This window comes from Zalophus californianus, chromosome 17 (genome assembly GCF_009762305.2).
Source record: "Zalophus californianus isolate mZalCal1 chromosome 17, mZalCal1.pri.v2, whole genome shotgun sequence".
Classification (NCBI taxonomy): domain Eukaryota; kingdom Metazoa; phylum Chordata; class Mammalia; order Carnivora; family Otariidae; genus Zalophus; species Zalophus californianus.
In genome coordinates, this window is record NC_045611.1 from 29,915,637 (window position 1) to 29,931,387 (window position 15,751).

At 45.0% G+C, this 15,751-nt stretch overlaps 1 protein-coding gene across 2 annotated transcripts in view; it reads right to left on the bottom strand.

Annotated features, from left to right (window-relative positions):
* FTO (FTO alpha-ketoglutarate dependent dioxygenase) overlaps positions 1-15,751 on the bottom strand; it is a 372,377-nt gene that overhangs the window by 174,903 nt on the left and 181,723 nt on the right. The window contains exon 8 of one of the 2 annotated variants that reach the window (XM_027618869.2): positions 6,122-6,187. The exons of the other annotated variant lie outside the window; for it this stretch is intronic. Within the exon in view, the coding sequence (XP_027474670.1) occupies positions 6,122-6,187 (66 nt within the window). The remainder of the gene's footprint in view (positions 1-6,121; positions 6,188-15,751) is intronic. 2 annotated transcript variants of the gene reach the window in all.

Here is a 15,751-nt window from a genome sequence, read left to right on the forward strand (position 1 = left end):
TAGCTTCTTCCTCGTTGGGAATATAGCCAATGTTCACCTGAGGAATCAGCGTAAGAACACAATCGAAGGAGCACCTATACATTTATCGGAATCTGTGTCTGGAGTGTATGGAAACGAGCTTTTCAGCTCCACACTTCTTGGGAATTTATAAAACAAAACTATCTCACACCACTGCATTCATTTGCTTAAATTATTCCAACTGTGATTTGGACTAAAATAAACAAGCGGGATAGCTCAACAAGAACACGGAGGGACACAGCACGTGAATGGGACACTTGGTGCCCTTCAGCGGGAGCAGCAGTGGGAATCTGCCCGCGCGCTGTCTTTGTCCCTTACCGCCTAACGCGTAGGGTGTTCTGAGTTCTAAAATTCTAACTATATTTCATTCGTTTTAAGAAAGCCAAGTAGTCCAGCTTCCATTATGGATCCCTTTAAAAGCCGTGCCCCCGGTGCAACACCTTGGGGGGTACAGGCTGTGCAGAGTTTAACCTCGGCTTTAAACAGATTAGTGTGGTCACCACAAAGTTGCTCTGGGGGCCCCGGGGCAACAAAAGCCACATTTCTGCTTTGAGTAATACAGTTTAAGACCCGCAACAATACTGCGGCTGTTGGCAAGAAATCCTGATGAACTCTAACTTGCTGCAGCCAGAACAGTTTTATGCTTTGATAAGCAGATATTATTGGCTCATCTTCTAGAGATAATTGCCTCTCCTGCCTTGCTTAGTGGTTATACATTCCAGACCCCGAGATTAAACCGTTGTAGAAAAACCGGTAATGGGCACGGGCCTTTCATGCTGGAACTGTCTCCATGAGACTGAGCAGGGGACACTTTAACTTTAGGGTTTAGACAATGGGTATCCTGAAAGGGTTAGAAAAATGGGCAACAACTGAGCCTCCTCCTACCTCCTGTGTCCAAGTCAACCACCTGCTGTGGTATTTTTGTTTCAGTAACAAAGAAGCCTTCATGTTGGAGGCTCATATTTAATGTTTTGCGGCACTGGCCCCTTTAGTTTTAGTTAACTCTTAAGGAGCAGAGAAAGAAATATTTCTTGCCTGACACACAGATAAAGACACCCACATACTTTCGTGGCTGGCCCCCACAAACAAATGGACACGGATCCATGACCACATACACGATTGCGCTCACTGCTACTCACCTCCGTACCCCACCCCAGAGTCGGGAGATCCTCTATTCCTATTTAAGAAAGTATTATCGGCCACTGGGAGCTGCATAACATTTCTGATTTCATGGTTCACTACAGTAACAGGTGCTGGGGTAAACAGGAATGTAAAGTGTTAAAAAGAAAGAGGGGGATCACTTCAGACACATTAAGCAGCTTTAAACACTGACAGCAGAAAGGGGAAAATTTTTAAGCAATTTGGTCGGGTCAGTAAAAAGTAACACAGGTCAAAGGAACAAAATGGTACCCAAAAATTCCGCCTGTTGATAAATGGGCATACTGTCTTGTGCTTGGGTGCAGCACAGGCAAAGAAAGGCCGAGCAACTGTTGCGTGGAAACAAAAATATGCTCTCTTTGTGGCACTTTGACAATAAGTTACTTCAGCTCGGTGAACGCGTGAGGCCCCCATTCTCCCCGTATAGGCGGCTGGGGTATACATTCATGAAAACAAAAGGGTCCATTTTCATTGTAACCATGCGGAAGGGTTAAGCATTTGACCTTCAAGTATGGTGCGCTTGTGCTCGGTGGAAAGGTTCTTGACAATATAAACAAGAATGACTGCTGTTAGAGAAAGGGGACACAATTAAAAACAATCTCAGATGCTTGTTGTACAGCTATTCAAGTTTCAGCTCTGCCTGACCTCTAAGGATGCTGCATGTTTAACGGAGACAATTTAAGATATTTTAGTGAGTCCCTTAACCATTCACCATCGCCATCCTTCCCCTGGGGAAGACCTACCCTAAAAAACACAAAGCGTGTTTCCAGTAACGAGATTTTACGTGGTGGGGTTTACCCTTAAAGCCACTGGCCTCCCCAGTCTGTCCTCCTCTTGCTCTCTGACCACCCTGAGAAGCAGTGAAAGGCCAGATCGTACAGGCACTTGGCGGGAGGCAGGAGTGTCTGACTTTGGAGAACACCGTTAGCACAGTGCCTTTAAAACAGTTTTCCTTTTTCTTTTAAACAAGCAAAATCTTATTGCACCTTACTTTCTAAAAAAGATGTTACTGAGTAAGAGTTTTTACTCTGTTCAACGATAATCTAATTTATCTGAAAAGGAATTCTCTATATTTGAATGAAAATATGGTCACTTATTTTCAGTCCGCAAAGGGGAAAGCCCAGAGACATCCCAAACACAGTTAGAAACAGGTTAAAAAACAAAAGAAAACAAAACCCGAGCATGTCTTCCAAGCCAGCCAGAGAACATGGTCTCAAAAGAAATAGAAATCCTAAGGTAAAAGATTAACTCTGTTTCTGAGCTGAGGGAAATCACCATCTTCCTGTTGCTGGATCTGCTTATGGCCAGCAGAAGGCTCTGAAAGTCCTCCACAAGTAAGACGGTCCCTGGGAAGTGACCCTGAGAAGGTGCTGCTCACCGCTGGGGCTGGAAGATGCTAGAAGGATGAGGGACTGCCGGCTTGATGGGAAGAAGCCATGGCAGCCTGCTCTGGGAATTGAGGAGCCAAGGCTTCCCACTTGTTGGGAAGAAAGGAAGTCATATGGAGATGAGACAAAGGGAAGAGACAGGCCAAATCTCGTAAAGAGTGGGGCACAGGGAAAGTTTTGCTTGTCAAACACACTTTAATCTCTAAAGTCACTGGGCTTTGATGTTGCCCCAAACAGAAAACCTACACGGTTTGCACGATTTACAGCATTTCTAGCGGGAGCAGTCCTCATGCTCTAGGGTCCTCCCTTTGGAGATGAAGGTTTATTTTATCCCTGATGTTCAATGTGCCTGACTGCAAGAGCCTCATCAGAGACAAGGACATTTTCCTGCCCTCTGACTCATCAAATACACCAAACTTTTACGCATCAAATCAAGTTCGTTTTTCAAGGAACAAAGCTGCTGGAGATGATCCAAACTGTGGGGTAATCACTGTCATTCTGACAAGATAGAAGTGTTTCTTTTGCAAAGAGTCAGCTCCTAAGAGAGATCACAAAAAAAGGGGACTTAAAAAAATGGCTACAATAATCTTTCTATCATAAAAGACCACACAACTCATTTCGTGAGCTGAAATGAGGAGAAGCAAAATAGATGTGAAAGAGAGAAATGAATCACCACCTCTGCCTATACAACAAGGGCAAACCACCACAAACCCTGACACTCAACTAATTATAAGTCACAGAGAACAGAAGTGGTTTCAAAGGGCCACTTGAGGTACTGTTTGCTGTCCACCAATACTTTTTTTAAGCTGGATCTGATTCTTCTGGACCTAAGTGAGACTTGACCTGTAAAGTTAAAACTTTATAATATACTAGGCTGAGACGTTGGTAGCAAAATTTCAACTGGATCAGGGATCAAACTTAAGTAATTCCAGCTCGATTTAGGAAAACGGCAGGTAGGATCACAGAATAAATCATTGCTTGGATTCTGAGATACCTGCTTTTCACCACGGTACCAATGCCAATTAAAACGAACCCGTCATCCGGTCGTTCCTGGTCCTGTACACCCCCTACCTATAGAAGGGTCTACCCTCAACATTCTATGCGCCCTCAACATTCTATGCGCCCACAGCAGTCTGTTGAGGGTAGTTATTTTGCCATGGCAAGCAGGGATCATTCACTTTTGCCAAAACAAAAGGCAAAAAACAAGAAAGGGATCCCCCACCCCACACTCTTCTATATGCAGCAGGCTCAATAAAAAAAGAAGTATATTCCTACTTCTAGGAATGGAAAACGTAAACAAACCCCTCAGGTGTCTTATTCGTAATGACGCTGACGGAAGATACTCCTTTTTCACTGAAGGGTGCCAGTGCATCTCTGCAGGGCTAACATGCAAAACCACAGAACCCAGGAGGGAGGGGAGAGAGACCTAACACCAGCAGGTGATAGGCAAAGGCTACAGTATCACCCAGGTCTCCTGGCTTCTGACCGCACAACCTTTCTGGAGGTTATGGCTTGAGGTTGCCTGAGGACATATATAACTCTAAGTGAGGTTTTACTCAAAACTGCAATGAATTGCTCCTTCTCCCCGTACCCCCAGTGACACTATAAAAAAATGCCCAACCATTTTCCTAGGCTTTTCCGCAACAGACGCATGCTTGTGCAGTAATGAAAGTACGGTTGTCCCTTTGGGGTCGTCTTCTTCCATGCAATTTGCAACAAAACACACCTTGGATTTTAAGAGAGCTATCCTGTACTTACAATATTGATTTTTCATTTTGCTGCACAACTACTACCACAACTTTATAACTGATATACAGCATTAACAGTTTCCCTGGCCTTAGAGGCCAAATTAATCAGAAAATCAACAATCTGTTTTTATGCCACAAGAGTTCAATTTTAGTTTTCAACATAAATTGCAAAACCACAGCCAGCGCCCAGTGCAATTTTGGAGATGCATTGCTAAATTGCCTCCCATTTGTGATTTAATACAACGATGGTTTTGCAAATTAAAATGTTTACAGCTTCAGGTCAGCCTTTCTGGAGTCAGCTACCGGGCAAGTAAATGTCTGCAGGCTGATTTCTGGAGGAAGTCAGGAGAAAGCTAACTGCAATACTCCCGTCTGGCTAAAATATGCTTCTTCTCAAGCACCTCAGGTTGACCCATAAACACCTCTGACAGACAAAATTGCTCTGAAAACTTCCTCTCAGCTCAGACCACAGAAATGTATAGATGGGTTCACCTAGCTTCTCCCACCACGTCCTTCTGCCCTTACCATTCAACCAAGATTCTTTCCACGCTGAATGCACCACGAGGGTTATTCTTGACTCTTACCAACTTCTCTTCGGGGTTTGACACTAGTAATCTCCCTCAGTCCCACCATCGACTCCTGGTTTTCTTCCAACCTCTCTGACTGACATCTTGGGTTGTTTCCCTGGCTCTCCTGTACTTCTCCGAGGTCATTCCACCCTCGGCCCTGCATTCTCTTTACTCTCGAACCTATATTCTCTCTCACACACTCCGACTTCTCAGAATATTGTCTCTCTGTAGATGACGGCCATGTGTTAGGTGCTTCCCGCACAAATCCACACAGGGGACAACACTGCCCAGCACGTGGTTGGCCCAGAAGGAATGCCTCCCAAAGATCTGAATCCAATTCCCAAATCTACACTTTGGCTCTGACCTCTCTTTTCCAGATCTTCTCAGATGCTTTACTCACTCCTCAAACTCAATACACCCTCAAACTTCCTCTTCTTCTGTTCCTTAGCTTGGTAAATGGTATCATCCTCCAACTAGTAACTACAACCAGATTTACTTGTGAAGCTGCCTGCAAACTCTCCCTCATCTCTCAACTGCAACCTCCAAATGATGGTGAAGTCGTATGTCCCTCTTTAAAAACAAAACTCTAGAATTCAGCTCTCCCTTTTCTTCCCTTCATTACTGCCCTAGCTCAGCACCTCATTATTTCTCCTCAGAATATCTGTAACAGGTCTTTGTGGCCCCAGCCTCTCCTCCCGACGATCTCTGTGCCACCAGATACAATTCTGGAAATGGGTCTAACCGCCCCCACCTCCCTACGCAAAGTCTTTGAATCCAACTCACACCACGAGCTCCAGATTATAAGCCAAATTTCTAAGCCTATCATTCAAGGCCCTTCTTGAGTTGACCCCATTCTCCTCTTTCCACTTGTTCTCTGGTTCCTAGGTGCCTGTCCCCCCCTCTTCCATTTCACCCCAAACAGGTGGTTACAAGGTATTATATCATTTCTGCCAACGTGCCCTAGTATTCTCTGGAACCGTGTCCTTGTGCCTACTGTTTGTCCTGCCTAAAATGGGCCCCATCCCTCTTCTTCACCTGGGAAAACTGACTTCTGAAAGTCAGTTCACTCTTCAAGGCACCTCAACAACAACAACAAAAGGCACCTCCAACTTCCATGAAGGCTTCTCCAGGTTTCTCTGTCGGACTTATATTCTCTAGGGCACTCGTGCAACATTTTGTTTCTACTTCTCGTTCCATATCCCACACCATGCCTTACATATGTGTGTACCTATCTCCTTACAGGCATGTTAAGCTCCACCAGTACAGCAACTCTTGGTTTTCTCCAATCCTTGACACATGAAATCTTCTAAAAAAAAAATAAAATAAAATTTCAGTAACTGTTTGTCGGACTGGACTGAAGCCTTACCTGGACTTTGCATGCCTCTACTGATGCCAGCAGAATATGAAATGCACTGTGTCAAAAGACTTCATGAACTCTACTATAGAAGAGGGATGAAACAATCACAAAATGGCAATCTGGGCACCATCCCAGGCCAGCTGGTAAGAGCAAGAGGGCCGTGGGATTCTTAGAACTTAGGCCAATACAGAAAACCAATGGATCTGCTCTCGGGGGCTTGGAGGTTATCATGTTTCTCCCTCATGCCTGAGATGTGTTTATAAACATAGAAGGCTATAATAAAACTCACATAAGAGACAAAACTCAATTGCAGCAAGTGTTTACATTCTAATCAGGACAACAAATCACTTCTCACCAGGAGATTCCAGCTCAGTCAGCATGAGGCTTCCTGTGCATGTGCCAAGGGGACCCTGGGCCAGAAAACTTCCTGGTCCCTCCGAGCTGGATGGAGATTCTGGGCATCAACACAAGAAGAGTGAGAGAGAATGGCATCTAAAGGACCCTTCTGAAACCACTGTCCAGATTCTGCGGGGCTCCCGCGTACCAAAATATACAAGCCCTTGAGAGTCCCTGATTTGTCACATGACTCCCAGCCTAGACAAGCATGTGGTAGTAACAAGGACGATGGCTCCTGACCTTTCTGACCCGAAGAGGCTGGTGACCAAGGTTCCCAGGGTAGCCTCTATCTGGCAAGGGAAAAAGTATGACCACCCTGGGAACCCTGGCCTTTCTTGAAGTCTAAGGTGAATGACGTTTGGAGACACTGCAATTAGGAAAGCAGTGTCAGAGGGGGTGTAATGGGGCTCCACCCGCGGCAGCTCATCCTCACTAATTCACTCGTCTGCTCACAACCTGTTAAGACGGGGCGCTGGCTGAATCGTAAGGCTTCCATAGGATGGTTATACGGCTTAGACTTGCCTCCCACAAGGAAAATCTGATGAGGGCTGTCTCACCGCAGATAACAGTACTCAAATTCATACTGTGGAATTGGCTTGTCCAATGATTGGGACGCATTTAGACAAAGAAACAGCATGGCTATTCACATTCTATTTTACAACGTGATCAACCGTTCCCTGTTCTCTGTCAAGGGATGGTTAATGAGATTCATAAGTTAACTACCCAAAATCACTTCAGCTATTTTAATGTCTCTAGCACCACTGGATCTTCATGAGACAGATAAGTGCTCCCAAGTTTTATCTGCCATAAACACTCATCACCTCCAGCCAGTAAGCCGGACATGGCTTTCACGAGGGTAATAAGGAAATACAGCATAAGGACCTGACCTAGTCAGACAGGGCAAGGGAAGCTTCTCTGAGGAAGTGGCAGGTTGAGGTGAGATCTGAAAAATCAGTAGAAATAATCTATATGTCTATATACGCGTTGGTGGGAGAGGACATTCGAAGAAGAGGAAACGTGTGCAAAGTCCTTGAAGAAGGCAGCAACTGCGCTGGAGTCATCGAGAAAATGCCAGTATGGCAAGGAATATGGACAGTGAAGAGACTGGAGAGGACATAAGGCAGGAGAGGTGGGCCGAGGGTAAAATACTGCAGTCTTTATCCCAACAGCAACTGGAACCCATGAATGGGTTTACACAGGGACGGGGCACAATTGGATCTGCATGCGAAAACACTGCCCGGGCTGCTGTGTGAAGAATACAGAAATCCAGACAGCAAGCTACTGCAACAGCCCAGGGACGTGAGGGTGGTATCTTGGGACTAGACTTCTAGAAGCAGACATGAACAGAAGTGGACAGACTTCAGGAGATATTTTAGGGATAAAGTTCTCACACTGGATTATGTGGGATGGGAAGACGGGAGTTTCAAGGATGATTGCTCAACTTCTGGCATGAAGAGCTAGGTGGGTGGTGGTACCGCATCCTGAGATAGAGAACTCTAGAAGGAGCCTAGCTTTGGGGGACTGCCAGCCCCACCGTAGGGGCCTTGAATACAGCCTGCATGTCTTTGCCTCTACACTACACATACTGTTCCCTCCACAGGAATCTCTTCCCATCCCCATCTTCACCTTCCAGAATTCTGCCCATCCTAGAAGACTCAACTCAAAAGTCCCTGCCAATCACAAAGCCTTCTGAGATCCCATCCAACCAGATGTCTACCACCGTCTTCCAAACTTTCATAGTTCTGTTTGTATCTTCTATCAACATCATCTTCCACCTTATATACGAATTATAAATGTGGCTATTTCCCTCTTGAGTCCTCCACTGAATTTAGGAAACATAGCAGGTACATTTGTGCCAGTTAAAGTAAGACAGCTTTACTGATGATTTGCTAATATGTTCATATTTTCATCCACACAATCGAGCTAATTTGGTTAAGAAATCAAATACCTGTTGAAAAGGAGTTCTCAATCCTGAGCACATGTCAGACTCACCTGTGAGGCTTTTCAAACATACGGCAACTTGGCAATACCTTGGAATCAACTGGGAGCCACAGCTTAGACCAATTAAATCTATATCACTGGAGGTGGAGCTCACGTGATATATTTACAAAATGAATCCTGGATGATTCAAATGTGTAGCCAAGATTGAAAGCTATAGCTATGGGGAAGAATGAAGGGGGGGAAATCGGAGGGGGAGACGAACCATGAGAGACTGGACTCTGAGAAACAAACTGAGGGTTCTAGAGGGGAGGGGGTGGGGGAGGGGTTAGCCTGGTGATGGGTATTAAGGAGGGCACGCTCTGCGTGGAGCACTGGGTGTTATGCACAAACAATGAATCATGGAACACTACATCAAAAACTAATGATGTAACGTATGGTGATTAACATAACATAATAATAATAAAAAAAAAAAGAAAAAAGAAAAGAAAGCTATAGCTCTGGAACCCAAATCCCTGGACACGGTGCTCATGTCTTTAAAAAGTTGCACAAGGGTCTCTTACATACATCCTAATGCTGAATGCCTCTAATGCAGACAAATTATATTCCAGAGAAGGCTGAAAATATAAGGTTTCTGCAGTCGGTAATGGATAATTACCGAACATTTTTAAACAAGGCAGTTTGCGAAACGGATTAAACCAAGACGAAGGCATAGCAGGCCATCAACCAATACCGTGTACAGAGCACCAGGGGGCATAAAACGAGGCACCTCAGAGGAAGCCTGTACCTGTAAAGCATTTATGTCTCTGCCTGGCCAACAAATACATGTTGGGTTCCGACTCTGAGCACTGAGAATGCAGCAGCTGGACAAGACAAAGTCCCTGTCTGCAAGGTGCTGACATTCTAGCACAGGAAACAGAGAAACATGTAAATAAGACATAAATTCAGACATTAGTAAGTGCTCTGAGGAAAAATAAAGCAGGGCAAAACGATACAGAAAGAGCCACTCCGAGATGACTTTTGAATAAAGGCATGAATGGCAAGTCCAGGTTATGTGCAAACATAATGCAAGCTGAGATGGGGGTCTCAGAGAGCTACAGGAACGCATCGGGTGAGAGGTAAGGGGAAAGGGAATTAGCAGATGGCAGGAGGAATGAACAGAGGATAGATTCAAATCAGTAATGCTAAAAATATGCCAGGCAATGTGCAAAATGCTGCATGTATCACCTCGGGCAAATCTCACAACGATCCCCTAAGGGAGGCACTTCCATTAACCCCATTTTACAGATGGGGATACTGAGCTTCCTGGAGTGACCGCCCAGGAGCATACACAGCTAAGTGACGGAGCCAGGGCTCGAACCCTAGCCTGATTCACTTGAGAGCTCAACCTCTTAACCCAAAAATACCTAAGCTTGTGGACTTCAAAGGTGATGGGGGCTCAAACTGAAATGCCTTGGTGACACAGCCAGCGACAGAAGCTGACTTCACAACACAGCAAGAGATGAGACCCGGCAGGGGTCTAGGGCGGTTGAGGGGCCCCCACCCAGCTCCTGAGAATCCCAGTCTACCAACACGCTTTACTGAGGGGGTCAGAGGAAACTTCTCCACCCCTCCTGAGACTTCTCTTTGTCCTCCGCCTTTACCTGAAGACAGAATTCCCGCCACTCCCCAAATCATCTCAGTCTTCTCCAAAGACTTCTAGGCTAAAGGCTTTGACCCACATTTCAGGATCCAAGCAGGAAAAGGCCCTGAACAGACAAGAGGCACTGTTGAGTTGACCTGCCGAAGACTGACAGGTGGAGGAAGAATGAAAGCAAGCCGGAGAGGCCAAGGAGGCTCAGCATATCACAACGCAACAGAAACTCAGTCCTGAATAGAATCCAATGAGAACCTAACTTTACACAGTAAATCAGGCAACGTGCCATGTTTCCAGGAGTAAGGAGCCCCTCCTTCACCTTCCATTGACACAAACAGCTAAAGCACAGAGCCCGTAGACTCCGCAGGGTAGAGGGCCACGTACTCCCCGTATGGAATGCAGTTCCACCACGTGATTAACGTCACTGGATGTCAGGGCAACGGCTCAGATCACCTGGCCTGATTCAGCTGACTTGGCACACAACTCCCTGGTGAAAGAGAACAACCTGCCCACATTTACCTGCCAAGGAAATCTGAGCACTCCTTGCTAGAGAACCTCTACTTCTATCAGAAATCTTTAGTTGCAAGTAACAGAATGGAGCTTTTGCTTAGATTCTGGTGATTAAGGGAGCAGACTCTGAAGCCAGACTGCCTCTGCTAACACAAACCCCAGCTCTGTCACTCACTACTTCTGTGACCTTGGCAAAGTCACTTAATCTCTCTGAGACTCAGTCTCCTCATCTGCAAAGCAGGAAGGAGAAAAATGCAAATGAAAACTGCAAGACACCAGTCTTCACCAGTCACGGCTGCAAAATATCTGTTAATATACTGCACTGGTGAGGAAGTAGGGAAAACAAGCCCTCTATCACATGAACTCTACACATATATACATATACCCATATACATAAATGTGCGTGCGTGCGTGCGTGCACATGCCCACACACCCAGACACGCACGTACGAAGTCTGCTCCAAACTCTGCGGAAGGCAATTTGACTGTCCCTCTTCAAACTAAAAATACACATACCCTTTGATCCAGCAATTCTGCTATTGGATACTACCATAGATGGTAAACGTGAAAATCTTATGTATCACAATATGCATTTCAACATTATTTGTGAAAGCAGAAGACTGAAGACAGTAGGGGACTGGTTAAATTATGAAACCGCACAATGAAAAACCAGGCAGTCGTTTAAAAGAATGTACAAACATGGAAAGACCTCTGAGCAGAGCGTTATTCATTTGAGAAAAAACACATAAAGGTTTGTCAGTATACAGAACATCTCTGGAAAGGTACAGAAAACACTGTGAAGGGTGCTGGGCTCCAGGGAAGGGAAAAGGGTGGCTGGGGGAAGGCGTGGGGAGAAAGACTGACTCTGCACTATTCACATGCTTCCTGTACTTGTCGAATTCTATACCATGTACAGGCGTCAGCCAACAGTCCTAAGACAGCTCACCACATGCTGATGAGGTAGCCAGACTAAGTCAATGCACCTCTCTACCTGGAGCCACTGTAGAAAATGGGTCCACGATGCAACATCCAGATGCTGTTAGAGAAGAAAAAACAGATGCTGGCCAGGCAAAAACAGTATGTCTACCTCGATAGGAAATAGCCGAATTTTGATCTGCCGGGCCCGAACACAGGGCAGAGAGAAGGGTCCAGAGCAACATTCATGTCATTATATTTTGCTCCTTGCATCCAGTTGAAAGTTGGTAGAAGCGTTAGAGAAGAGAAGGCACAGCCACTGGGAGACTTGGGAATGGTGGCCAACGCTCAACTGGGAATGGGGAAATCTGGGCTCTAGGTCCACTAGCATTCGGCTCTGTTGCCCCCAGACAGGCCTCTGTACCTTCTGGGCCCTTCCTTTTCCAAAAGGAAGAGAAAGGGATGCTCGTCTCTCGGCTCTGCAAGATTATCTCGCACACTGCAAGATTCCACGGCAGCTGGGCCCCAGCTTGTCCAAGCCTTGCAGTGTGAGCACCCCAGTAGAGTTGGTACATAAAAAGCATGGGGCAAAGGTTCCAGGCCTTGAAAGAAATGAAGCAATGACAAATCGCTGCTAGCGGTTTCTTTTGGTAGTGTGAGGGAGAAAGAGACACCAAGAGATATCAAGAAGATAGCATTTTAAAAAAAGCACGAAGCCCACTGGGTTCTCTAGGGGAAGCGTCACTTGCATGTGGCTTTCAGAAGGCTCTCTAGTAAAATGAAACAGCAGTCCCATAGTTTTGTTCCTTCATCTCACCAATATGTACGGAGAGACGGGGGCCTCTAAATTCGCTCCAGACCTTAGATTCCTGAGCAGAATCAAAGCTAAGACAATCCCACAGAAGCCCCCGTCTGAAGAACAAAGTCACAGAGTTATCAGTCACTCAAGAATTAACGCCTCGTGCCTTAAAAAGTAATAAAACCCGTCACTGGGAAATTGTAACATCACATATGAGGAAAAGAAGGCGAATCTAGCAGAAATCGATCCATCAAGGTGGGAGAGCCCAGAGTGAACCACCACCATTTACACTGTGAACGGGGACTCAGTTTTTCAAGTGGTGTGACTGACAAGCCAAAACGTGCCAGCAAACACAGGGCAGCATGGGGTGTGCAAGCACGAACGGGGAGCTATCAGCCAAAGGAAGGGGGGGGCTTCTGCGTGGGAAAGAAACCACTCGATTTCAGCAGTGGAAATGACAGATTACCACACCCGCTATCCTGAACCCAATCAAATAACTCATGAATGACACGTTGGCTGTATTTCAAAAGACTTTTATGCAAGTACTTAAGTCCTCAAAACTGTCGCCTGTCCAAGAGGCGGTGGAGATGTCGACTCCTCCGGACCTCAATTCCCGTATCAAAAAAGTAAAATAAAATGAGAGAGACCTAAACGAGGAAGAGAATCAGAAATGGCTCACACAGGGGAAGACCTGCCTCTGACCAAAATTCAAAATTATTAGGCTGATACTCAATTTGTGAGGAAAAAAAAAAAAAGACCTTGGCAGGAAAATACATCAACTCGTTTATAGTTCCTTCCGCAAATGTACAGTATTGCTTATTTGCCGTATTCGGGATGCAGATAGGTCTTGAAATTTGGACAAATAATAGAATTTTGACTTCTTTCCCCTTTGCCAATGCAAGATCATAAGATAGATTTCATTTTCTTTTTAGCTGCCCATGATTAGCACTTGGCTGTCCACGACTGTTTGAGGAAGGCAGTCATTAAGGGGTGAAAGCACTGTACCTTGCAAAGAAATGCATTAGAAAAGGCTCCTTGCTAATCTCCCTAATCTTATCTCTCACTACTGGACCCACACAAACCACACTCCATCCAGTCTAATCAAGTTTGTGAGCAGATTTTGTGTTTTCCCACCATGATGTCTCTGCTTCTAGCATCTCTGAATATCCTCCACCCATCACCATCTATCAAAATCCGCTGTATTCCCAAAGGCCTATGTCAGAATCCACTCTCCCCTTTGATTTTTCTTCCTCTGAATTACTTACTGCCTTGTGCCTTATCAACCTGGGAGACAGAAGGCCTGGCTTTTTGTAGGACTTCACACTTATCTGCACAAAGTGGAGCAGATGAATGAGGAAATGACTAGAATGAAGAATGAATATTTCTTTTTTGATGCTACTCTATTAAAATAGGTTGCAAATATCATTATGGTCCCAATTTTTTTTTAAGGTACATTCCATCAAAAGATCTCAGTGTGGAAGAACAAAAAAAATGCAAAAGGTGTTAATGTTTCAGATTTAAAAGACAGAAACTAAGCGTCTTAACACAAGAGCCTTTTTTATGAGACTATTCTATTCAATTTCCAGGCTTTGCAGACCACTCAGTAAGGAGGTCAGTTTCTTTCAGAGCCCTTATTTGCTGCCCCCTCCTCCCTGTAATGGAATCAAGACTATTCCAATCTAGACAGAAAACAACACTGCCTAGCTAACTAAACTAACTGAGCCAGATTCTTTTTCCCAGCAAAGGAAAAAAAATATTTTAGAGATAGACCCTGAGAACCCCAGCAGGCCACCTTGTGCTCCTTATGCCTGGCTAGGAGGACACCATATATATTCACTCTGTCTCAAGACAAAAGAGAGATGGAACATTCCAGAACAACCAGTCAGAAGACCTTGGGGTCAGCAGCGAACACCACTGATTTCTCTCCTTCTTCCTTAACAAACATAGGGGAAAGGAGTGGGGAATCTTCAGCCTCCAGTGGCATGCACACCGAAACCCTTGGTAAGGCCTGGATCCCCCACCACTCCACCCAAGGAGCCAGGGCTGCCTCGTGGACTCAACTCAGCCATAGCAGTTCTGCTGCTTGTAAAATTACAACCAAACTTTTCCCTTTGTTCTAACAAAAGACTTCCTGTGAGAAAGCAGTAATCCTTTAAAGCTTTCCAGCCCAGAGGTCTCTCCTGGTTTGTATTGCCCCAGCCCCAGCCCCCAGAGGAAAAGCTCAATCACATCACAAGGCATTTCTTGGTTCCAAGCTGTACTGGGGCTCAAGGACTCCTGGTGAGGAAGGAAAACTGGTCATCTGAACATCCTTTCCTAGGATCTGTCTGAAGTGTAGACAAGCAGCAAAGATGAATATTAATATGCCTTCCATCATCAAAAGCTATTGCATACCCAAAGGATGATAAATATTTTAATCAGTTTTCAGCTTGTCTAGCGGAAGTCAGTTTACTCCTCAGAGATTTCCCTCGTTCTGTGCCCAAAACCTGTCCAGTGTACACTGCTTTCCCTATATAACTTTCGGAAATTAGTAATAAAAAGTCCAAGCTTTGTTGGGGAACTCATTTAATTTTTTGACAATTTTACTCTACTAAGTTTTCCAAGAACAGGAAAATCTAAAATACAAAGAATGCCAACAGATGAGACGAAACACCACGATTCTAAGTTTTAGCAGCACTGCTGCTAATAAGCTACTTATGGCTCCCATTTAAAAAATTTTTTTCATATTTGCATAAGTTGTTTGCCAGTGACTGCTCAATCTTCTCAGGGTAAATGCCAAAGGCATAAAACAGGACCTTTGCAGGCATCCTTTGTGCTCTCAATATTATTTTTTTTAAATGTTAAAGGTGTTTGGGGGTATTGTTTGGGAGGGTTACGTTTGTTTAAAAATGAAACTAACCCCACAATATTCCTGTTAAGCAGGACCTGACATTTTAGGGAAATGTACAGAGTTAAGAAGAATTTATTAAAGGCCATGCTGTTTAACGTGGGTGGGAGGAAATGGCTGGACCGGAACGCTGACCTCACATCGATTTGTTTCTTCAACAAGTGTCAGGTACCTACTGTTCGAGGAGCTGGGGAAATTACAAGGAAGGAGACAAAGTCCGGCTCTCATAGGGATTATATTATGTAGAGGCAGACAATAAACGAGGATCATGGCAGATGGTGGAGAGCAATAGGAAGCAAAGTAGAACAGGGCAAGGCACTCTCTATCATAAGAAACCCTCTCCAAGGAGTGACATGAGCAGAGAGACCTGAATGAGATGAGGGACTGAGTCATGCAAATTAACAGAGGGAAGAATATTCTAGATGGCGGCAAC